This window comes from Montipora capricornis, chromosome 3 (genome assembly GCF_036669925.1).
Source record: "Montipora capricornis isolate CH-2021 chromosome 3, ASM3666992v2, whole genome shotgun sequence".
NCBI lineage: Eukaryota > Metazoa > Cnidaria > Anthozoa > Scleractinia > Acroporidae > Montipora > Montipora capricornis.
In genome coordinates, this window is record NC_090885.1 from 10,559,224 (window position 1) to 10,584,223 (window position 25,000).

The 25,000-nt window shown below is 38.6% G+C and overlaps 2 protein-coding genes across 6 annotated transcripts in view; one reads left to right on the plus strand and one right to left on the minus strand.

Annotated features, from left to right (window-relative positions):
* LOC138042142 (peptidyl-prolyl cis-trans isomerase FKBP5-like) overlaps window positions 1-13,482 on the plus strand; it is a 16,442-nt gene extending 2,960 nt beyond the window's left edge. For 3 of the 5 annotated variants that reach the window (XM_068887942.1, XM_068887940.1, XM_068887943.1), the window contains 6 exons: window positions 5,051-5,211; window positions 7,730-7,813; window positions 8,833-9,021; window positions 9,721-9,774; window positions 11,950-12,000; window positions 13,080-13,482. In XM_068887942.1, the coding sequence (XP_068744043.1) occupies window positions 5,051-5,211; window positions 7,730-7,813; window positions 8,833-9,021; window positions 9,721-9,774; window positions 11,950-12,000; window positions 13,080-13,217 (677 nt within the window). In that variant the 3' untranslated portion in view covers window positions 13,218-13,482. Of the gene's footprint in view, window positions 1-5,050; window positions 5,212-7,729; window positions 7,814-8,832; window positions 9,022-9,720; window positions 9,775-11,536; window positions 11,657-11,949; window positions 12,001-13,079 lie in introns of all 5 variants that reach the window. The other 2 variants (XR_011130930.1, XM_068887941.1) reach the window with 2 other exon arrangements.
* LOC138039829 (major facilitator superfamily domain-containing protein 12-like) overlaps window positions 1-25,000 on the minus strand; it is a 151,782-nt gene that overhangs the window by 124,663 nt on the left and 2,119 nt on the right. The window contains exons 3-6 of the mRNA XM_068885665.1: window positions 23,651-23,743; window positions 23,341-23,433; window positions 18,972-19,145; window positions 18,564-18,661 (exon numbers count right to left, since the gene is read on the minus strand). Coding sequence (XP_068741766.1) covers window positions 18,564-18,661; window positions 18,972-19,145; window positions 23,341-23,433; window positions 23,651-23,743 — 458 coding nt within the window. The remainder of the gene's footprint in view (window positions 1-18,563; window positions 18,662-18,971; window positions 19,146-23,340; window positions 23,434-23,650; window positions 23,744-25,000) is intronic.

The window sequence follows — 25,000 nt, forward strand, 5'->3', positions numbered from 1 at the left end:
TACATACTGGTATCTATTTTCTATGTAAAAGCAAAGGCCTGCTGTATATATTTACTATGCCTTCGGGTAAAATAGTCTTTACATAGCACTCACTAAAAGAAAAAAAACGGGAATAAAAATCCACATAGACTTTACCTACTACATCTATTTCCTACTGTATGTTGTTTAACATAGAAATTAAGCAAATTCCTAGGATTTCCAAATCATGCCATCAGCAAAACTCAGTGAGTTGGAACTCTTGGAAGTTTTTGGGAATTGAAAGCTAAAAGGGCACTGTGGACTAGGAATTCCAATCAATAATTCAACTTGAGGGTCACTTGAGTGAGTTGAAATTCTTGAGAATTTTGTGCAATAGCACTGAATGTGCCAGTGAGACAACAATCAAAGTTTAAGTGCCCTTTTAGGATTTGATTTCATCTAGTGCCTTAAAAAAATGACTTCAGCTTCAACCTTCAATATATATACAATGTATAACATTTAACAAGGTTTGGTCTTATTCAAAGCATGCCAATGTGAATATGATATCTTTCGAGTTAACTCACTCTTCGTAATACATGTATTTTGCTTAAAAAATGTCCTTTAAAGGCTCCAAACTTTGAATATAAAATCACTCTGTACACGGAGAAATGAAAAAGAAAGCTTTTATTCCGATGTATTCAATAGATTGTGAGAAATACCAATCAACGGATTACCTTGCTCTCTGAGTCTCATAATCGGCCTTATTCCAAAAGGAACATGATGCATTACTCTTGAAAATTACACACTCCAAGTCAGCCCTTAATTCTTTCAATGAACTCCAGTATCTTTCGAATCTTGCTCATTTAAAATGAATCCGTAAAAAGATTGTCATCCTCCGCCATCTTGGACAACACGTAAGAGATAGGACTGGAAACTAGTGAGTCCTTTTTCGTTTTGGTCAGCAGTCAGCGGTAACCAGTCCAGCTCTTGCAGGTTTTGCGCGGTTGTATTCAAACGTTCCATCTACGATCACGCTTTTGTGGTGACGATTTTTTGGTTAGTTTTACTCTTTAAATGCTGATCCACGCAAGGAAATACTCACAACAACTCAAGTTAAAAGGTAAGCGTTGTTGTTGTGGGAATAACATTTGATTTGATGCCTTATTGTCTTCAAAATGAGGAACGATTTACATGCATGTAGAATTCACATTTTCACACCTTCGAGTCAATTTGTGAAGTTCGGAGACTCAATTTGGCTTAAATGCTATAGCCCTGTAAAAAGAATTGGTAAACCTTTACAAGAATAATGAAGTTAGATCAAATGGTGCAGCAAATGATTTGGAAAAAAAGTTCTCATACGGCAAGTTACATGTTTACGATTCACAATTGATTCCTTGTCGTAAAAATGCTAATTTCTGTCACTAAATCAATGCAGAAAATGCCTGAGAAAGCTATTATGGACGTTTGCAAGTAGAGACCCAAATTCATGAGTCTACTCTTCACACACTTTAATTGTAATAAAAATGATCAGTGATTTAAAGGAATCACTACATGCATCATTGAATTGTATGTACTGTATTTTTTTTAGTTGCCGTGAAAGAGTGTAAAGAGACAGCAAGGAAATAAGATCCTTTACAGCAGACAAAAATGCTTAGCAGCCAATTCTGCCTCCTCAACCAGTTATGGTTTGATGTATTTGGGGATCTCTCCTTGCAGACAAGTTTGTTATAGTTCAGTGGTTTATCTGAAATGTTTTAAAGCTTTTTTTGTTTTTAAATTTAAAACAAAAACTCAATCCAAAGATTTTGGTATGAATTAAATGTTTAGGTTCATGCAATAAAAAAATGTAACTGCTTTGAAATCTGTAGTCTATTTTTTTTGTCTGTGAGCTACGGTAATAACTGTTAATAGCTTGACTACAATGGATTTTTTGTAGTTTCCAGCACATTTCTGATTTTGCTGGAATATTATTTTATAGGAGCAGGATAATTATGTATGTGTTGTGTATTTTCTGTTTCAAATCTATGTAGAAACTATGTTGAAACTATTTTTATTTTTGGACACAAAAAACCCCATAACATAGCCTTTACATATGCTATGTAAAGGTTCCATTTGACTAGCTAAAACATAGCATTTCCTTTCAAAATATATAGATGAGGCATATGTATAACATAGGCTTGAATAAGGCCTCTATATCAAATATATGTATATCAACATACCATTTACATATGGTCGTTACATAGGATTTACATAGATTACACAGTGTCTGGTTCTACAAGGGGGTGAACCTTAATAAATAGTTGGGGCTGAGACGTCAATCCATTTCGCCCTTGTTAAACAGCACCATGCAGGCCTATTACATGTTTGTAAAAATTTCAGTCCTTTTCATACTGATTAGGAAAAATTCCCACAAAGGAAGTACTATCATTACATATCCACAGTCAACATAAGAGCATAATTGAACAATGTCCTCCACTGGAATGGCAGTGATACAATTGTCACTCCTCATGACTGGAACCAAATGAGGAACAGTAGCACCACTGTAAATATCATTAGCAATAACAAGGTTCTTGTTAGGTGTCAGAACATTCATCAAGGTATAATAAAGTGGTTTTTTACATTTGCATTTGTCATTGCAAACTGAAGGATTCAGACACTGCAATTAAATCTTGATATAAAACAAGATGTGTCCATAAACAAGGTGATGGATTTCCACTGCTAGGTTTGAATTCAACAGTATATTTGTTCCTTCTGGTCATTTGTGACAAGTTTACACTTAAGTGTGGTTTTCATGTTCTTTGCTGTTTTGTGGTAGGGTTCTCTCACTTTATAAGATTAAAATGATTAAAATGGAACACAGTGTCCAAGGGGCACCAGGCCTTCTGATAGGGTGCGATTAAAAAATGCAAATTATGCGATTTTTTCAGGGCAGATTGTGCGATTGGAAAGGCCAATTATGCGATAAATAATGTAAATTATGCGATTTTTTTCTCAGCAATTTTAAGCTTGTTTTATAAGGTTTCAGGTTAAGAAAAACACTTTTTTGCTGCCCTAAAGACATTTTGAACACAAAGGAACAGTAACTATGTATCTCGATCGACAGTAGTTGGGATAAATAAAAAAAGGAGGTCTTCTGCACTACCGGTGCACCACGTTAAAAGTTGAAAGGACACAGCTAACATGCCAAATGAATGATCAAGGTGCTCGTCAACCACGAACTTCCGAAGTTGGTCAATCACAATAGGGCCATACCCCCATTTATACGAGAGAAAATAAGCCGCGGCTTTCTCTGGCCGCGGCTTACAGAAGACTCGAATGCTCACCCCGTATAAATGGTACAAAATCTACGTTCACGTCTTTTTCAATCCGCGGCTTATATTGATCTGGGAATATATATTCCTATAAATAGTTCCTTTTGCGTATTTTGTACACCGTGGCCGTGGCCGCGGCTTATTTTCTCTCGTATAAAAGGCCCTAATATTGCACGACGAGAAAAACATCAGTCCATCGTCCACGTGGAGCGTACCTGTGAGGTACTTTCTTGCATTGGTCGATCGTGAGCTGTCAGATTGGGCGGAAGGTGGGAACTTCCTTCTTCGTCGAAGAAAAAGCGAGCGTTTTCACAACAAACTTATCCATGAGTAAGTTTTTATCAGTTTTCAACGAAAGAAACTACATTTTGCCGAAAAACTTACAACTTCGCTTATTTTTCACAAATCTCTGCAACTGTGTCATTTCAGTGTTGTGTATATAACGGCGTGTTTGTGTTGCACCAATAGAACGAGACTCGTACCCAAGTCCCCTACATGAACAATAAGCCTTGAACTTCGACTGTTTACGAAATCGAAGGCGACAAAGGTTTTTTAGCCTTTTTCCAAGATAAATCATCTTAAAAATGGCATATTTATGCAGGAATTTCTAAGAAACGCGTTGATTCATGTTTCATTTTATGAATTTTGTGCGTCCTTTTGTGAATTATGCGATTTTTCGTGAATTGTGCGATCGGATGCGATTTGAGGTCGATTGTGCGAAATCGCACCATCGCGTAATATCAGAAGGCCTGGGGCACAGATGTTTGCACCCGTTAAATTGAAAATAGATCAAATGTGGGTCAATTCATGAATCCCAGAGTAGATGGACATTATGTTAAATAGTCTACAAGCAAATTTTGATTGGCCAGGGTGGTAGAGTATATCAGGGAGTAGCAATTCCTTACCCCATCTGGATAAACACTGAGGGTCTTAAAATAATTCAGGAGAAAGTTCTAACTTAATTGCGTTGATGAAGGAGAATGCAGTTCATAATCTTGGGTGTCCTGTGGTTTCTAGGGTAACCTTTTTGGAGATTTTTTTTTTCGTCTACTGTCTGTATTTTCTACACCATTTTGAATGACGACATGTGTCAGATGTGCAAAGACTATCGCGCACCTCATGGTTTTCATTAGTACCCAGTCTGAGCAAGACTGAGCATCGTATGGCGAATATCTAAAGACTACCTTGAGAAGCGTGACGCTTACTTAAATGGTGAGATTTTTTAAGTCTTCTCATGAAGGTACACACCCATGTTTGGTTGCTGTTTAAGCAATGTTCATCAATCTGAATTTCTAAAATCTCGACATTCCTCTCAGGTAATAAATGAATATACACACATAGGCCCTTCTTACAACCCTTGTTGTTATTTATTACACCATTTGATATTAAAGAATCCACATAGTGTAATTGCAAAGAGGCTGGGGCAAGGATTTTATTGTGTTGAGGTCCATCTCTGTGTGGCCATGCACTTGCTTCGTTGCCTACTTCAGATGCACCAAAATCCAACTCTTTGTATCACTATGTGCCATGGTTACAAGGGTTTCCTTACACAATATTCCAATATTTCTTCATTAATTTTGGTCAATGAATGATATCCACAAACGCCACAAATGGAGTGTGTGAAACAGTGGGAAACTGCGGCTCTTTTGATTTTAAGGTAGAATGATCATACAAATCTTGTCCTATATGTAAGCTGTATTGTATGAAAAACTATTGAAAGATATATTCTTCACTGTAAAATAATGACTGATTTTATAAATTATAATTTTTTTTTTTTCCAGGAGACAATGAGTTTTCAGAGAGCATTGACAAATGTTTAGAATGCATGCACACCAAGGAAGTCTGTGCCATACCCTACAATAAGGAAAATGGTAACCTAGAATTTGCCAGTTTTTCGGATGGTGACTTGTGGTGTGAAATTGAGCTCCTTTCATTTTTAAAGGTAGATCTATCAGTATTGACACAATTCTTAGCGACTAGTACTTTATTGCAAGGAGAACATTATTAATATTGTTTCAGTCTTTGTATCACCCAATACCGAAGGCCTATCTCCCCTTTAGGCTACTCTCTATGTACCCCAGGGTGGATAGCATCATCCACTGGAAAATATACATGTAGCTGTAAGAATTAAATTAATGTAGAACACTACCAATATTTGAAGAAATGAATGTATATTTGAAGTGTGGGCTATAGGCAATTTAAACAACAATTGTCTCTTATTAGAATAAAAAAGGCAGGTCACTCCAGTGCCAGCAGGATTCGAACCCATGTCTTCTATTATGCTAGTGCATTGCTCTGCCAACTGAGCTATGAAGCCAGTCAGCCGGGACCAGGTCAATTTCTTGGGCTTATTTTGTTCCTGTGAAGGACTTGGTGAATCCACCTGCAGGCATTTATAACAGTATTTGTCAGGTATCTATAAGAAACAATTGCTTAAAATGTCCAGCCATTATACTGCAAGGATCGTTTCTCTAATTAGTCTATATTACCCGCACTTCAAATATGCATTCATTTTCATAGAGTTCTTCACAGGAATAAATGATCTCAGTTGGTACTGTCATGGCATTGCACATTCATCGCAGAGATCATGGGTTCGAATCCAGTGGTAGCCAAAAAATTCAGGCTCCCTTGGTAGCCTCAGAATGGTTCATGTGTTTATAAGAGGCAATTGCTTGACTTGTCCAGGGAGAATCACTGCTCTCGTCCTTATTCTTATTTAATCTTGTCTTTTCCTTCTTCTTCTTCTTATCCCCTTTACATCAAAAGTATGACATTGTAGAGAAAATGTATAACTTATTTCCTCGCTTGTCCCTGAGTTAACAGGGATGCAGACTCAAGTGTAGTGGTCATCCCTGCTATCCACCTCAACCTGTAGTTAAGTACAATGTATGGGCATGTGGGCTGAGTTTTAGTCATTCTCAAACAGGCTTTCCTCCAGGTACTCAAGTTTCCCTCCTCGTCAATTTAATGGTCAATAGCCATATTTAGCAACAGGGTGAGGTGCCTTATATATTCCTTTGGCCTGATCTTGTTGAGCCGTGCCCTTCATAATTTCATGCTCAAGACTGCAAGTAAAATTGATTAGCTGGGCTGATTTCTGTCTTCCTCCTTTCTCCCCTTCGTACAGTGGTGTAGGTTGGCTTTGAATTGCCAGTCAGGCCTTCTGATAGGGTGCGATTAAAAATTGCAAATTATGCGATTTTTTCAGGGCAGATTGTGCGATTAGAAAGGCCAATTATGCGATAAATAATGTAAATTATGCGATTTTTTTCTCAGCAATTTTAAGGTTGTTTTATACGGTTTCAGGTTAAGAAAAACACTTTTTTGCTGCCCTAAAGACATCTTGAACACAAAGGAACAGTAAATATGTATCTCAATCGACATTAGTTGGGATAAATAAAAGTTGAAAAGTTGAAAGGACACAGCTAACATGCCAAATGAATGATCAAGGTGCTCGTCAACCACGAACTTCCGAAGATGGTCAATCACAATAGGGCCATACCCCCATTTATACGAGAGAAAATAAGCCGCGGCTTACAGAAGACTCGAATGTTCACCCCGTATAAATGGTACAAAATCTACGTTCACGTCTTTTTGAAGCCGCGGCTTATATTGACCTGGGAATATATATTCGTATAAATAGTTCCTTTTGCGTATTTTGTACACCGTGGCCAGAGTAAGCCGCGGCTTATTTTCTCTCATATAAAAGGCCCTAATATTGCACGACGAGAAAAACATCAGTCCATCGTCCACGTGGAGCGTACCTGTGAGGTACTTTCTTGCTCGATTGTGAGCTGTCAGATCGGGCGGAATGTGGGAACTTCCTTCTTCGTCGAAGCAAAAGCGAGCGTTTTCACAACAAACTTATCCATGAGTAAGTTTTTATCAGTTTTCAACGAAAGAAACTACATTTTGCCGAAAAACTTACAACTTCACTTATTTTTCACAAATCTCTTCTACAAGGGAAGGCAACTGTGTCATTTCAGTGGTGTGTATATAAGGGCGTGTTTGTGTTGCACCAATAGAAGGAGACTCGTACCAGGTCCCCGACATGCAAAATAAAGCAGGTGACAAAGGTTTTTAGCCTTTTTCCAAGATAAATCATCTTTAAAATGGCGTATTTATGCAGGAATTTCTAAGAAACGTCTTGATTTATGTTTCATTTTATGAATTTATTACGTCATTTTGTGAATTATGCGATTTTTCTTGAATTGTGCGATCGGATGCGATTTGAGGTCGATTGTGCGAAATCGCACCATCGCGTAATATCAGAAGGCCTGGCCAGTGAACCAGAGATCATCTGAGAATAGACATCACACAGTTGACTGCTTATTGGGGATTTATGCAGTGGATAATGTTGTTCTCCTTTTGACCACCTTTTTAATTGCTATACAGTCACACAATTTTGATCAATTTCTGTAATTATTATTATTATTATTATTATTATTTTTTTTTTGCAGGCAAAAGACCCATGGCATACTACTCCAGAAGAAAAGCTAACAGTTGCAAAGCACCACAAAGCCAAAGGAACAGACTGCTTTAAGGTATAATATTTATTTATTAGAATGAAACTTTCCATAGCTAACCCTATTAATTAATGTCTGACTAAAGCTCAATTCAGAATGCTTAATTTTTCTCCAGTTTTCTCTCATTTTTTCCCTTTTTCCCTGCCAAACCATTTTTTTTCTCTTCTCTCTTCCTCTTCCCTCCCCTCCCCACCTCCTTCATATCTTCTCCCTACTCTTCTTTACAAACGTTTGCCTGTCATTTCATTTATTTTTAACTTCAGTTCACCACTCCCATCTCCTTGAATACTAGTTGGAAGGCTCATGAATAAAGTTCCCATATCAGATTGTATTTTTTTTTCTAATTTTGCTCAACATTGCCTCAAATTGTTTCTTGTGGACTCTACCTGCAGAAATTAGGTATTGTTTATTACTATCAAACATTTTACTTAATTTGACAAATAATATTTCAGGACAAAAGGGTCCTAACACTGCTTATTAATGATTAAAGTGTCGATCGCCTCAAAAATTCCTTTCCTCTCAACAATTCTCTTCACTTGTTTAACACTAATTCTTTGGTGTGCTTAACACTCTTCTTCAAAGTCACTGTTCCTAAAAGTGGAAAAATGGTTGTAATTTGATCTACATTGTACGACCATACAAGGAAGAGGAGTGGGTTTATTACCGGCTAGGTTGACGTCACAGACTGCTGTGCATTGTGATAGTACTTTGAAAACAGCAATGCAAAGTAATATGTGACATCAACCTGGTATCGGATCCATTGCCCTCCATTGCTTGGTCATGAATCAAACTATGACCTCTTTTCCCATCTTTCAATGTGAATAAAAAAGTGAATTATTTTCAATGCAAAATTCTAAAAACAATAAGATACATTTGGGATGATTTCGGACAGGTGATAAGCAATAAATAGCCTTCCATTTAAATACATGTAGCTTCTTGGCATTAGTAAAAGTAATGTAAAGCTCCCAAATACAAAAATCAATAAAATAATGACATTAAAACAAAAATCTTTGCATCCGTCTTCACATCTCTTACAGGCCAGCAATTGGCTTGGTGCATCCAGACGGTATAGCCAGGCTCTTAAGCAGCTTATCTTAATTGGTGACAAATTACCTGACGATAGCAAAGATGAGTTTGAACAACTAAGAGTGTCGTGCCTCCTAAATTTAGCAGCTTGCCAGGGAAAGCTTGAAAGGTTTGAATTTGTTGCTGAAAACTGTACAAAGGTTAGAAATATTTTATTGTTAAGTAATTGTTGCAGCTTGTCTATGACTTAAAGGTCATACCCTCCAGTATTTGTGGAAAAGTTTAGTTTAGTGCCAGAAAACAGCTTTACACTGTAGATCATCACCCCTGAAGAAGACACTTAAGCCAGGAGCGTCAAAACATCGGGTATTGAATCGTAACTTTTTCAATTATGTTGCATTCGTTTTAAGTTTAGTTTACATGATTTTCTTGCCTTACAGTTATTCTGCTTTTAATGGGTGCAAAAAGTGTTTGAGGTCCACCACTTTTTAACATCATAGGTTACTAACGTCGTCAAGCATATGAATGTTTTTCGTTTCTCTACTAAAAGGGAACATAATTGGCCATTTTCTCCATGGTACTTCTGAGGCTCTCAGTTCAATGTGCCGTAAAACGTAGAAAACCAATGATAATAAAGGGATCCACTCATATATGCAATCACAAAGTCCTCTTCAATGCAAAACATCTTCCAAAACGGATAGGCTAGGAGCCTGCGACATTATGACAATAAGACAGACCCATAAATATGACTGGATCAGCCATGTCATTGTTACGATTACTACGTGTTATTCGTTTATATTGTTCCTCTCTCTTCTATTGCCACCCGTGTCTCCTTTTACCCTTCATTATTGTTACTGTAGTTGATCCATGGGTCTGACCACGCATTTATTCCTTTATAGGTACTTGCAATGTTGTCACCCACAAATCTTAAGACTCTCTTCAGAAGAGGCCAGGTAAGTTCACACACTGTCAATTTAACAGTGGATTGATTGACAAGTGGTTGTGAAGCTTTTGTTATGTATTGATGTGACACTTGCAAGTAAACTGAAGTCAAGGGCACCCAACGAGCAAATTAAGCCAAAAGCCTTTGAGTGAGATATCTAGGCTCTAGACTGTCTAAAGAGATGTTTTTATCACCAAGAGAAATTTGATCTGTTCGGATATCTTAGCTGAAAACTGAAGTGTCCGAGAATTTTATGGACCGATATCTTCATTTCAGAAATTATTGCTAGCTGAACGTTACCTTCTAAGGACTTCCAACCCGACCATTTCCTCATCCGAAACTGCTAGGTGACCTTTTCAAATGCCAAAAATTGCACAAATATCCCTTCCGAAAACGTAAGGGTGTACTTTTTTCTGGTAACGAATCTTTTAGGAAATGTCTTAGTAAAGAAATATTGAGCTGTTTTGCAACCTAGAACCGACATTCTTAGAATAGTTTGACTCTCCCGAACACAAAGTTCACCGAAAATTATCGTTGGGTGCCCCTGTGAAGGGATTCTTAAGTGGATTAAAACAGGAACAGGAAAGGAAGTGGCTTGGCCTCGTCCTTGAAACTTTTAGCTGAAACTTGTGTGAAAGGGCGCGGCAAAACGAGTTTCAGAAGGCGTTGCATCGTGTGACATAAAAGGTCGAAACTCGTTCGATAACGTTGAAAATGATGTCGAAGTGTTGTTTCCATGACCTTAGCCGGTTTCTGATTGGCTTCCGCAGGGTAGCGTAACAAGATTGAGCGAGACCAGTTTCACAAAGTGTTGTTACACGGTGAAACTCCTGTTTTTATCACCACTGCGATTGCTGCCACCGTTGCAGAAGTAGGTGGTTCTACTTTTCTTGAAACTTTTCTCACAACGGAAGTTCAAAAAAAGTTTCACGAAACTGACCATGTTACACGGTACAATGCCTGACCTGAAACATGTTTCGCATCTCCGTTGCACACAAGTTTTAGCTAAGAGTTAATTTCAACATGAAACATCAGTGGCTTTGCTTGTGGATGCTCTAGATTCAAATACGGCTTTTAACCACAGATTGGCTTTTTTTTTGTTTTTTTGTCATTTTTATATCCTTACTTTTAAAATGCCTGTTACATGCGTCACTTTTTACAATTTCAACTTATTTTTAATGAATATGTACGAAATTTATAAATGTTGTCAAATTAACGCAAAACGAATTTCGATTGGTTTAATATTTAAAGCTCACGAAGACCCTCACTTATGTCCAGAAACGCAAACAATAAGCCATTTTCGAATTCATATCTGCCTTCTCTTCAAAGCGAGTCTAAGTGTGAAGTTTTCATTCATATGTAAAGTAGAAGTAATCACCATAACAAAAACTTTACACGTACACTCGCTTTGAAGAGGAGGCAGACATGAACGCGGAAATGGCCCATTAGATGCACGCCCAGTTTGACATCCAATACGAAGTAATTATTTTCTTCCAATTTTCAACATTAGAGCGAGTTTCAATCAAGTCGTAAAACCAGAACCAAAGTAATTACTTTGGCCAATCAAAAAGCACGGAGACAATCCGGTAAACCAATCAAAGGTCGAAGTAATTACACGTAGCCGACACAAAGCGCGGGAAAATGTGCACGCGCGAGCCACGATTGGTTTTGGTTTCACTTGTGATTGGTTGAATTATGTATAAAATGAAGCTAATTAATTATCAGTATCATTGTTATACCGGTCAATCATAGAGTTCTTATTGTTTTGACAGAATCTAGAAAAAAGGAATAATCTGCTTTACATCAAGAGCTAACGAATTCCAAAGTTTAACACCAGAAAAACAAAGATAACGAATACCGTATTGTGTGGTCTGAACTTGCTTTACAAACGGGTATGAATGGACACAACATATTGGCTTAAAATCATCCGCAAAAAAAGATGGGTTAATTTATAAAACCACTGATGAACAAGAAAAAAAATTCAGTATAATTATATCACAAAATTTTACTGCAAAGATTTAGGGATTTGAGCAATCCTCAAACTCAGTCTGCATTCTTCCAATTACTTGACTTGAATTTAAAGAACTAACAAATGCCCAACAGTAGTGGCATGGAGAAATGCAACAACAACAGTGTTCAGTTAAATAAGGAGAAAGATGGCGAGTTTCTTTATTTGTCTCTACAGGCATTCGTTTGTTTGAATGAATATGAGAAGGCGAAGGAAGATTTAGAAAAGGTTTGGAGAGCGTCTAGAAAGTACCAGTCTCCCTCCCTCTCTCCGGCGCCCGGTTGTTCGAATCGATGTTGAACCATTAGATTCAACACGCTTTCAACAAGCTTTCAACATTTCTTACGCTTTCAACATTGCTGGACGACCTGTTCAAACGCACCGAACATTTGGTTCAACAAAGTGTTCAATGCACGTTAAAGCAAATGTTGAAACCGTTTAAATCGGGCCGTAATTTGCAGCGTCCTTTTCATCGCACGATCCGCCGTCAAACATCTAAAGTATAGACCGAATGCAAAAAATGACGCCCAATAAATTATTCTTTTGTCTTTGTGATAATTACTCAGACTAGCCTCGTTTTACAACCAAAATTCTTTCAGTTTTACACGTGTTAACAAGGCTGGTCAGGCTACCAAGAATAATTTGTTGGCGGCCATGTTTTCATTCGGTCAAATTTTAACAGCAATTGAGAGCAGAAAGAGCAAAGGGCTGCTCATCTCATTAGGGACCTTTAGACCTTTAGATTTGGCTACACGATAGATTGTCATCATTTCGCTTGTTACCCAACAGACGTTGTCAAAGCCTTCTTATGACGTGATAGAGGAGAAGCCGTGGATCACAGATGCCCGTGAAAGCGTCTGGTTTAAAATGGAATCTCGTACTCCAAGTTGCCGTTACTTTGTTAAGAACGCCTAATGTATGAGAAAAAATATAGTTCTTTGTGGAAAATTCAGTTTTGCTGTTATCAGATACAGTAACTGCTGCATTTAACTTTCCGACGTTCCTGCTAGTTATTGCCCCTTGAGAAGTGTCTGTGGAGAGCACTCAAATACCAAGAGTTGCCTGTGTCCTTCTTGTAATTCCATTGCATGGGCGCTTTTCTCTCGTGCACCGCAATGTTTGTCTTTCCTTGACGTTCTTCCACGGCACACGGGCGCTAAAATATCTGCCAGTTTTCAAAATAACTGTTGGAATTAAGTCGGTGATTCAAGTCTTACTCACGATTAGTCTACCGTTTCCTTTGCTTTGTCCCTGTTTTCTTTTGTTTACGTTTTTATTTATTATTATTTTTTTATTTTTTCTTTCAGGCTTTGACGCTTGCTCCATGCAATTCTGCAGTGCAAGAGCAACTTCGAATTCTAAAACATAAGCAAAGATTACACGATGAAAAATTGTCCAAAGCGCTTAGTGCCATGTTTGGACGCCGGAAAACGTCAATTGAGTAGTGCCGTTGACGCTGGTGAAGTTATATATCTCCCCTGCCTGCTGTTACTGATTTTAGCGCAGAGAACCCAGTAAAGTGACTTACTAGTTGTTTCGTTGCAGCCGGTCTGCAAGGAAGTGCTGCACACCAGATGCAAATAGGCATTCGGGATTTTATGAGTGGTGTATTTTCCAGTAAAACACTCCTGTCTATATAATAAAGAGGCTTATACGGCGTAGGTTTCGCCAACTGCAAAAACAGACGAATACAGTGAAGATTTCATGCAATCAGTTTTATTCATTTTATTCGTAACAGGTTACAAAGTTAGCGAAAGTTACAATGGAGAAATGCCGTGATTAAAAAATGTTCATTCTTAACACAATCTTAGGCTTAATATGAAGAAGTTTCAGGGCCGTTTGTGGTTAATCCAGGCAGAGTTACAAGGGACAAACTGAATCAGTTCAATGTCTTGACCAAGTTTTGTCTTCCAATATGGAAAGTGACTTTTTAGCGAATAATAGTCGAACAGTGTCCTTAATCACTAGGCCTCTGAAAAGATATTTACATTTTAAATCAACCAAGTTTCGTTTGCACATGTAAATGTATATTCATGATCCATTGGTTTTCAATCTGGCTTAAAAAGAAGACTCGGTTGCCTTATTACACTTACATTGCAAACAATTGGATGTCCGCAACTTCAACATCACTCGTGTTACGCGATACAGACCATGCAATTAACGTCGCAGAATGTCCCCCAAATGCTTCTTCTCAAGTAAGAATAAATACTTAATACTTAATTGACCACTTTCATAAATGGCGACCGCTTTTACATCCTTTTGTATTTATCAAGTGAAGCTATGATCTTGGCAGTTAGGAACGCAATTTTTGCAATTGCGTAGACAAGCCCGAAAAATTCAGGACTTCAACGGGGTTTGAACCCGTGACCTCGCGATTCCGGTGCGACGCTCTGACGTTGGGAGCTGGTCACCATCATTGATTCATTCCTCACGGGACCATTAGAACCCACAAATGACCAGCTCCCAACGTCAGTGGCTTCATAGCTCAGTTGGTTAGAGCGTCGCACCTGAATCGCGAGGTCACGGGTTCAAAGTCCTGAATTTTTCAAGCTTCTCCACGCAATTGCAAAAATTGCGTTCCTAACTGCGAAGATCATAGCTTCACTAGATTTCATATCCGCAGTTCATATATCATTCATTTCATATACCATTTCAGCATTTTGTATTTATGTTTATTATACCTACAGCCCTCATTTTAAAACCAACATTCTTTCGAAATTTGCTCGTCACAGCGAAGCTAGAAAGGCTTATCAGTATTAAAACAAAGGAATACTTTATTTGGCCGCCATTATAAAAGTGGTCTATAAGGGCTTTTCAGGGCCAATGAAACTCAATCAACGAAACGACGGAACACAACAACAACAACTGTTAAGAAACCCAACTGATTGGAGGCAAAGCATTTAGCTATTAAGAACTTCGGCCGAGAAGTTGAACCACGGATTACCGGGAACAAATTCAACGAGTGGTCAGAACGAGTCTTGAACCCGGGAACTCCGGAAATCAAGGCAAGCGTCCTAACCGCTTGGCCGCACGACCTCCATTTACCCTGACCTAAAAATAACCGCCACCCTCCTTCGTTAGAAATAGGTAGGAAATGCTTAGACTTACAGGGACACTTCGTGTTGGATGTAAAAATTGGACTTGCATTCATTTTGGACATAGTCCTGCACTTAATTAGTGATTGACTCGATTCGGTAAACAAATAAAAACCAAGAAAAAAACCGTTTTCGCTCTTTGGGGAAATTTGCGATTCTTTTATCGCGCTATTTGCTTTTTTGGGATTAGGCTTTAACACTAACCAATATCAAAAAACGCACATAATCTGCGAGCAACCTCTCCACCAGCACCGTGAAGTGCGTGTGAACAAGTTACAGTTGAATGATATGTACTTGCTTCGTATGGGAGAAAATGGGGCGAGAATTTTTGCATTTGTGAAGCGCTCTTAACTCAGTTGAGTGTCTAAGGTAATCGCATGATACCTCGCCCCTTTTTCCACTATTTAATGATAAGTAGAAAGCCAGTCACAGCCTACAAAATCTTCCCGCGCTATGAGAATATGCTGCATGAAAATTTCGTAGGATTCTAATTGTTAATCGCGTCGCTTTCTGCTTCTTCTGGTTTTAAAGGCCGACCTTCAAGCGAAAGGCTCTTCGACTGTTTGTTTTTGTTATGGAAATTCGCACTGCTTATCATAGCGATCTGATTGGATGAATTTCAGCTTTGGCGAAATTTTCATATATTAAAATTGTTCCAGGCCACCCAATGCCCGTCGGTTGAAGGTGGGCATTTAAAATCGTCAGATCCCCGGAAAATCTTCGCATGGAGTTGTTCAATGTAGACTCGACCCAGTGTCTCTCTGGCGCTTGCAATTCTTCCTGACGTCTTTGTTAAAAGCAAAATTAATCTACTGGTCAGGATCTTCACCTTTGTTCAAAAGACTAGGAACTTTCTGAATCTTCACTGGCCGAGGAGCTGTTAAAAAATGTTAAAGATTATCTATTAACTGAAGTAACGAGAAGATTAGGTTACCCATACAGTTTAAAGAAAACAAGGTCTATATACTCATTGCTTGGCCGTTATGTTCTACAAGTTTTTGAGACGACTTCAGTAAAATGTGTTCGAAGGAAAACCGCTTAGAGAATTTGTTGCCCAAACATGGAATATTTTTTTGCACACAGTGGCGGATCAAGGGGAGCCCACCCCCCCCCCCCCCCCTCCGTTATTTTTGGACCGAAGCCACCAAAACACCACAAAACACCAAAACTGTGAAAGGGCAGAAACAAAATGTTCGAGAGCGGGCCCCCACCATACCTCTAGGTCTGGATCCGCCACTGGCACATATGCTGAAACGGCAGAGACTGGGAACTGTTGTCCTCTTTGTTATTAGGGAGGAGAAAACTGACACCCAGATTACTCAATTTAACATCCCTGCGAAGGTCATGGCAAAGTGGAAGGGAAAAATTGAGAGAGGAAGAAAAATTGATTTTCACTTGTTTGACTCTTGGTTGGAGCGATGATCAATGCAAAGCTCTGTTGCTTGACTTCCTGGATGTCAAGAAAACTCCCTGACGGTGTTCAGATTTTAAAAAATACGAATTACGCAATGACGTTTTTCAATACCCTAAGAACAATTTAGTACCTCCTTCCTCGAAGCCCATCAATGCAGTGGAGCAGCAGCACAACCAAAGCACCGGCAGTTGAGAGGCCGTTGGCCACGAAACAAAACACATGACGCATATAATCTCCGCACTCTGTGCAATGCGTATCCTGACTGAAGACAGAAATAGGAGAACAAGTTGTAGTACTTTGGAGGTACAATGTAGAGTAGGAAATGATGAATATTATCCCCGGTAAATGAATAGTGCGCTTTACAGACAAAAGGGAGTTTATGAAACGACGACAGCTGCGGAAACAACAATGCCAAAAGACAGTGATCTGATCAATGGTTAAAATCGGCTGAATGTGCAGTACACATTTGAGTGCATATTTTTGCGGTACTCTGCACAACGAAGACGTGAAATCGCCAAAGTTGAGGTTTTGACGACAACGGGAGCATCCAAATTTAAATATTTCATTGTATTTTTTCACTCTGAAACCGCTCGTATTTAAATTATATTTAGGATACTTTTCCCACATTGTACGACGTGAACGAGACGGAATAATCACGGCTGAAGACTTAGTGCAAAGTTATATTTTGAGGTGACGTTTTCGTGAGAGTCGCCGTCGTATTTCCGCTTAATTTAAGTCCGTAATGTGTCGGGGACACTTGGAAAAAAAACCGAGTGGACTTAACGGTAGTCGATTATACGACCTTCGTAATTGTGAACGATCATATATATTATTGCTGCGAGCCTATCTTCGTGACCGTGTGGGACCTGGGCTCTTTATATATGCTTTTCAACACTAGCTCAATCCGTTCACCGCGATATTTTTCGCTGGTTGGAGATGATTTTGGGAAGATGCAGTAAGTAGGATCAGCGGCATTAGCTGGTAGTTCTGATCTCTTGCTTTCGTGGAATCATCCCTGTGCATTCGTCGATCCGTAGGTAAAGTTATCTTTTCCTTTTTCGTTTCAACACATTTTTCATATCAAACGCAGATTTATCAATCGCAGGAAGTATTCATCGAGGTCTCGAAAGGTTTAGTGGCCTCTTTACTCCAAACGTTCCTTGTTTTAGCCACATTCCACTAACTTCATACTTCGATAGACGTTCTTTACATAAATGCATCCTCTTCACGGCATCTCCGCTCGTGTAGTGATTCCAACCTCCAAAGTTCTTCATCGCACGCACTTCGTAATCAATGATAATTTGCTCCCAGGATTTTACTCATAAAAAGTCATGAATGGTCAGGCAGGATTCCGTGGAATATGAGTATTCCAATTACGATTCATACGGCGTTTACGAAAGCCAATCACGTGTCGTACACTGGTTTCCTATCCAGATACCAACCTCGCCCGACAGTGATTGAAGTGAAGCAGTGAATAAAGCAGTTAAAGTATTGATCAATGTCAAGTCTCAAGACCGTCTCATATATATTACTGTAGTTTATTCACACGAAAAATGGAACTAATGACCACTGCAATTCGCGCTTTAACTTGCTGTGAAAAAAACAGTTAAAGTAAACTAGGAAATGATCAACATGTCAGCCTCGGTGGCGAAGCTACTCGATTCGCTTTTATTTTCTTCAATCTTTCTGGGTTTAGTATTATACTAGCAAACGACATGTCCTCTCAAGGGGCCATTTGCGCAGTTATTTTGAAGACACGCACCAGCTTACTTATATATGATTCAGCGAAGTCTAGCTCAGGGAAAAGTATTTCAGTCCTGTGGCTTGAATGATAGTACTCGGCGCTTATTGAAACCATCTCGAGAAGTATATGCTCAGATCCTCAAACTTCATTTTATAAGATTGAATTTCTTCCCTTACCATTCTTCTTTGCTTCCAAGCGACCTTCGAAAGCACTTCAATAATCCGAGATTACTCCTAGTCTCAAATAACTTTCAGCACTATTTGTGCATATATTTTTACGCAAATAATTATGTCTGTCTTTGTTGTCGTGTTTCTTGGTCCCCTCGCAATACTAGTTCATTCCTATTTTTCACCATGATAACCAATAATATTATCTCTTTTACGACATTCCTAATTTTAGTTAGACAAGATGTACTTTTGTGAAGAATTTACTAAAAATACTTCTTGCTCTTTTGTTACTTATTTATTGGTTGAAAAAAAACAACAACAAAAACAATATACTGATTCGTTTTCTCAACGTTTTTCCAGCAGTGACTCACCTTCCTTCAGGAAATAAGTTTTGGACCACGAGGATCAAGGTCCCTCCAATAACATATGACATCAAACTCATGACGGCAAATATGAAACCAGAATTTCTCTGAAATTGAAAAGACAAAGCTATTACATATACACTAAAGATGAAAACATCGTGAAAAGGGGTACATCAAACGTTACCCAGAAAACTTTTTATAATGTTTTATAATAAAGTTTTTTAAAATGAATTTCGGAATAACGGAGGAGACCTGGATATGATTTTAGACAGCCACTCCATGTTGTGTTGTTTTGCCAAAGTTGTTCGGCTTTATCAAACCCAAAATAATTTCTCTCATAAAATCTTCTAGAACTTATGAAAATAATACGAAACGGTCAATAAAAATTAGCTGAAAAATTAATTGAACTTTATTCACCTTGTTTTCGCCAATTAGTTCTGTTGCGAAGCTGAGGGAACAAACGAGCATCGAGGAAAAGCCAAGCCCGAGAAGCACAACAGCAGGATAGATCATGACTGTGTTGGATTGAGTGATGAAATAAGACATCACTCCTGAGCAGACAACAAGTAGAGCAGCAATGGTAAAACACCCCTAAAACAGATTCAAAATTAAAAGAATGTTAGCAAACGAGCAGACATGATCACTCGATAAAAGGAGTGTATAACATGATCTTTTTAAGGTCGATTACGTTTCGAGCAAATTTAACGATATAGATAATAGACCCTTCCACGGTTTTTGACCGCCATTTTGTCTGGGGGGGGGGGGGGGGCAAAAACGGCTAAATTTACAGTAAATGCATGGGACTTTGGCCAACTTTGAACCGCTGTAGCGCCGCTAAAAAGAGACAGATTTCCAACTTTTACCACTACTTAAAATAGTTTTATTAATATATCATTCATTCATTCAACAAAAAATAAGGCATTAAGGAAGGTATGACGTCCGTAAATTCGAATAATAAATCTTCTCACGTTGCTTTTAATTTCGCAGCAATTTGCCGTGATGATTTTAGAAGGGATTGTATGGAATGTTAAAAATTGGTTTATGGTCGTTGTAGCCTGAATCTGTTCTTTATATTTCATGAAAATAATGTCAGTATAAATGTCTTTTAACACTATCACTGAGGAAATCTGTCTCCTTTTAGCGGCGCTACAGCGGTTCAAAGCCGTCCAAAGCCGGACAAATTTATCCCAGTTTGCCCCCCGACCAAAATGGCACTAAAAATTATGGAATGGTCTATTTAACATGGTCTACACCTTCGAAGAGATCACCCACTCCTCCTCCTCCCCCTTTAATTATTTGCAGTGGTTTTGTCCCAGAGTAGGAGGGAGGGGTCGTGAGGAAACTTCATTGTTTTGTTCGAAGGACCTCAGTTTTTTTTTTCAGTCGTCTAAGACAAGGATTACATTAGAACGGGTGGTGGAAAAGACTGCTCATTAACATCTGCTTAACAGAAAATCATTTTGGTAGCAATTTTTCCGAATTCCTATTTTCACCGGTATTGCAGGAATTGTAGTTATTCTGTACCGAAGTCAAGGTATGTTGGATGGGGTTAATACTTGGATGATATGGGTGACCGGCAGGCCTAGGTAATACCCCTTGGCAGGAGCTATGGGAGTCACGCTGCTTTTGGCTAACCAGCAAGAAAGTATAAGTATAAGTATATCCCATAATACTGATATTGTATAAATACTTCTAGTGCGATACCTTAGTTACATACTAGAAAACGGTACAAAAAGGTCCTTCGCAAAATATTCAACTACTTTCCTAATTCCTCATGGAGACAAAACAGGAATCAAAGGCACCTCACTAATGCACTAGACAATTGAAACCACGGCCCCCAGACCCCCAGCATAGCGGGGAAGTAACGAGGACATGGCGGTAGAATTAAGCTTTGTAAAATTTTATTTCTCCGGGACAGTGACAATTTTGTTCAAATTGGCGGCGACTTTTCGCGGGGCTTGTAGCACTAACCTTTACAGAGTGGGCCTGAGTCCTAGTTGGGAAAAACGTTCCAACTTCAACTGTTTTGGCTCTGCCTTTGTGGTCTTACAGTGCTCGCAATTGCAGTAATTGGCTTCTTTTTTTTTTTTTTTTTGCTAAATATACGTCTTGAAAACTCTGTGGCAGCTATCACGTTTTTGAGCGTTGCGTAACACCGGGATTAAACAGGAGGGACTGAAGAAGGTTTAAAATGTAACACTGTACAAATGTTACATTCCTCGCTACTTTTCGGGGGTCGTCGTTTCAATTGACTAGTGCATAATCCATTTTTATTTGTTTATATTCTTTTATTGCTAGTTTAGTACTGCCAGTATGGATATTACAAACAATAAACATAACACCAACATAACCATGTTCGATAAAAAATGTACCCGAGGTATTGAACGGTAATATCTACGATACAGTGCAACGATTTTCGACTGGAAACCAACGAATATCTGAGTGAGCACTTTGACTCGATTTTAATATGAATTCAATGAGTATCGTATAGTATGAAAGCTGCGCATCATGAGCCCACAACATTTTGTTCATTGTGATGACGAATATCGTTGTCGATAAGAGTACAGACAGCGCTGAACCACGTTCTATTTGTTAATGGACCTTTTTGCAGACACGGCAGCCATTTTGATGTCTATTGTTTCAAAAGACATTATGGCATGCTCTACTTTGGGTGCCAGAGGAATTTTTTTTTTCAAGATCGCAGAGAACGCTCAGCGATTCCAAATCAACAGTCGAGGACAAAAAGAAATCCTCTGGTCGCACGACCCCAGAACCTCATTTCCATGTCATCAAATTGGGACAGAATTTGTACTTGTTCGCTGATTGGACATTATGTTCGAGGAAGCTGTTGCGACAAGCAAGGTGACTTCGGCCCGAGAAGAAAAGGCCAAACTGTTTCGATGGTCCGTGTGTTGCTTCAGTGCCTTCACGCACTATAACGGCTTTGACAACGTGAAAAGATACATTTTAATTAATTGTAGTTAAATTATTTTGCTTATCGATTCGCGCATGAGAGCGCTTGTAGATATTCAAGCTCGTTTGAGAGCGGCCGGGGAAATTAACTAAAAAAGTTGAACTCGTAAGCATTTGTTGCAACTGTGTCTGGGAACGGAGGATTTATGGACGAAAAATAGTAAGGACAGAAAAAAGTTTCTCGCATTTCGAAGTCTTCCTTTGATCTCTAGTTCTTTGCTATTACTGTAACAGTATCATATTTTAAACACGTTCAATAATAAAGTTCCGCTCTGGGCGAAAATAAATTTGATCAAATAAATCAAGCTTACGCACCTAAAATCAATACAACATCGTTAAAATTGCTCCAAAATTACTAAAGGTGTTGACGTGAATAGCCATCGCCGTAATCGCAATTTTCAGAAATGTTTGTAAAGGATGCGCTTCATTGCGTCCCGTGGGAAGCAGTCTCAGCTTGGCGGCCAAAACTGGTTTGACGAGAAATCTGAACTACGGCAACGAAAACGTCAGTCCAATATATAACTTAGCACTATTGCAAGTATTTCGCGATTTTTCGGTCTTGTTTACCTTTTACAATACAGGCGAATGGGTACGGACGGTTTTAAAGTCAAAACAGAAAATGACTGTTTCTTTTTTATATGCTCACGTTGTCGTCAAAGCCTAAAATGTGGTGATTTCACGTTGTTGTTTTGTGGAGTACGGCAGAAAAATGCACAGAAATTCGTGTTGCACGTGCAGCACGAGTATTTTTCCTTTTTCAACCAATAATATTCTTGCTTCGTGGAGTTGCCGTACCCGTAGCCGTCGTCTTTGCTTAAGGGCCTACTGACGTATTTTTTGGGGTGCGTTGCTAAGGATGTAATAATTAACTAATTTGAGAGAATTTGGCATTTTTTGGTCAGTTTCCAACTTTTGTAAACCAATGACCCTAAATATGACGTCATCATGCCGCGCCCATGGTCACGTGACCAGTAAAAGAAAACTCTAAATTTGTCTACGTGCTACTCAATTTGGGTATTTTATTCAGTGGTTTCATAATTTGAATTCGTTTTTGCATCCAGCCAAGCATGGTTTTCTTTTTTATTTTGAAGAATGTTCTTTTTAGAGAGATAAACGATACTGAAATACCCATAAAATTTTCAAAAAGGATGATTTGAAAAAATCAATGCTTAGCTATATTCTGTATTTGGAGGTGAAACGTGCCATATTCAAAAAATAAATAATTCAATTTAAAGACCGCCGGAAATTTAGCTTTTCCTCAAACCCCGAAGTCAATTCGTTAACTCATGCGCAGTTCATCGGAGAACGAGTCCAAGGAAGGGCGAGGAAAAGCCTTCGATGCAAACAACTGTTCGTTCGGTGATTTTTGCTTGTGAGTAGGTTTCCTGGTCAGGTTACGATATGATATGATGTCAGTCACCGGAAGTAACATTTCACTTCCTTAGCAACGCGCGAAAAATACGTCTGTGGGCCCTCAAACTCTCTAAGGTCTATTACAATACGGGTCCCGCCAGATTAAGGCTAATCAGATTGGGCATGATGACCGCAACGCTTCTGTTGGTTTGCAACCAAGCAGTCGCAGGAGGGATTGCTCGTGCTTAATGGAATAATTTGAATTCTGCAAGGAATACAATACCGCCACCTTTTTCCCGCAAAAAATCTACCAGTAGCCGTTCTAAAAATGGATTAATGCTAAATTTAAACAGACAGACAGATCGCAGATCGCAGATCGAGACTTGTGGGCTATGGACTTCTGCTTGTGTTCTTTTCTGTCCCTGATCTTACCTAGTAGCCTTATCTAGCCTTATCTTACCTTGTTTCCAATTATCCCAACAAGCTTCTTTGAAAATATAGAAGATACAGTGGCACTAATTAACATAATGAGCGGCAAATAAGCAATGGATTCCTGAAAACCGAAAAAAAAAATTGTAGTTTTACACCCAACTGTTTCCAATGAACTTGGCATTTTCATATAGTAAATAATATTCGTAAAATTACAAAATTTTGAAAAAAAAAAAGGATGTTGCATAGTTGGCCTTAAAGTTTAGAGAGTTTAAATTTTTAAATATTATTTTTGATTATAAAATGGCAGATTGATACAGTCATTTGACATCTGTACATACCTTACCAAGGTCAAGTGTGTTAATGAGGAAAAACGGCAGATAAGAATAAGCGTGATTTTGTAAGGCCCTTGTACAGGAATACACGACGGCAACCTGAAGCATAATCATAAAAGGGGAGAGGCATTGAGCTTCAGTATTGTCTTGGGCTGTAAAAAGAACTGCTGTTAGCTTTTGTTGTATAAGCCACCGGTTTCATTTGTTTCAGTGTTGGTAATCACATGGTTTCAAGTGCAATTTAGAATAAATAGGCACGAGTAAATTTTCTCAAAGATGAACAAAATTGCACGAGGACAGCTTCATAGTTGCACGATAAAAATCATGTGATTTCATATTAATAATATACATGAAAAAAATCAAGCATCGCTCGCATTTGCGTCATCCATGGGTCGCATTTGATTGGCTATCTGTGACTTTCTTTGCGGATAGTTGACAAATCAGAATGCTTGGGTTTTTACTTTTCTTGCATCAAAATATAATTTTTCACATTTTTATTGTTAGACAGTTTTCTGCTGGTATGTAGAGTTGTTTTAGAAACTTTCCGTGGTTTTGTTTCTTACATTTATTGTGTTCTAATAACTATCCCGGTGCTACTTTTGTCTGATCAATAAACGAGAATGCCCCCATCCTATCTTATTACTTTACTTATACTAAGTTAGAAATAATTTTGTTTTCGTTTCACTACAGAGTGACTACACAGCAATTGCAATTACCTCTTTTGTGCACTGTGTTACCTTAAAATTGCATTTCTCTCAGTCAATCAGAATGCAACCTCGTTACCAGGGTCTCTCTTCTCTGACTCCTTTGTAGTTGAGGAGGAAGACCCTGGTTCAGGCTGGTCACTTGCCTCCCAAAATCTGGCAGGTAGACCAAATATGTGTTAAGGGAGGGGAGAAAATGTAGGCCTTGTTACCATTGCGGTTGAGGGGATCAGCACGCATTTGATTTGTGGTCAAACGAGCATCGACAAAACGTTTCACGGCAAGGTATTTCATGTACTACACATGGAATTCGACAAAGGAGGCTGAGAAGAGAGACCCCGGGAACGAGGTTGATAACAATGGACATTTTTTTCATGTTTATTGTTGTTATTGGTGCCATGAACTGTTGTTGGGAACTGTTGTATTTCGTGCGATTTTAAGCCTCGTCACCCCTACTTTAAATGATAGAAATAATTTGAATAAGATCTCTGCGGTGATATAATCCCCTGTGATTGTAGCTGACCAAAAGAATATATGATAAGATTGTAAAACCCAATGTCCTATGGTAATTATTTAAAATTTATTTTTAGATTGCGCCCAGGCTGCAAAGGTTGATCTGTTGATCCCATGACCGCGCGATCCACTTTCACAG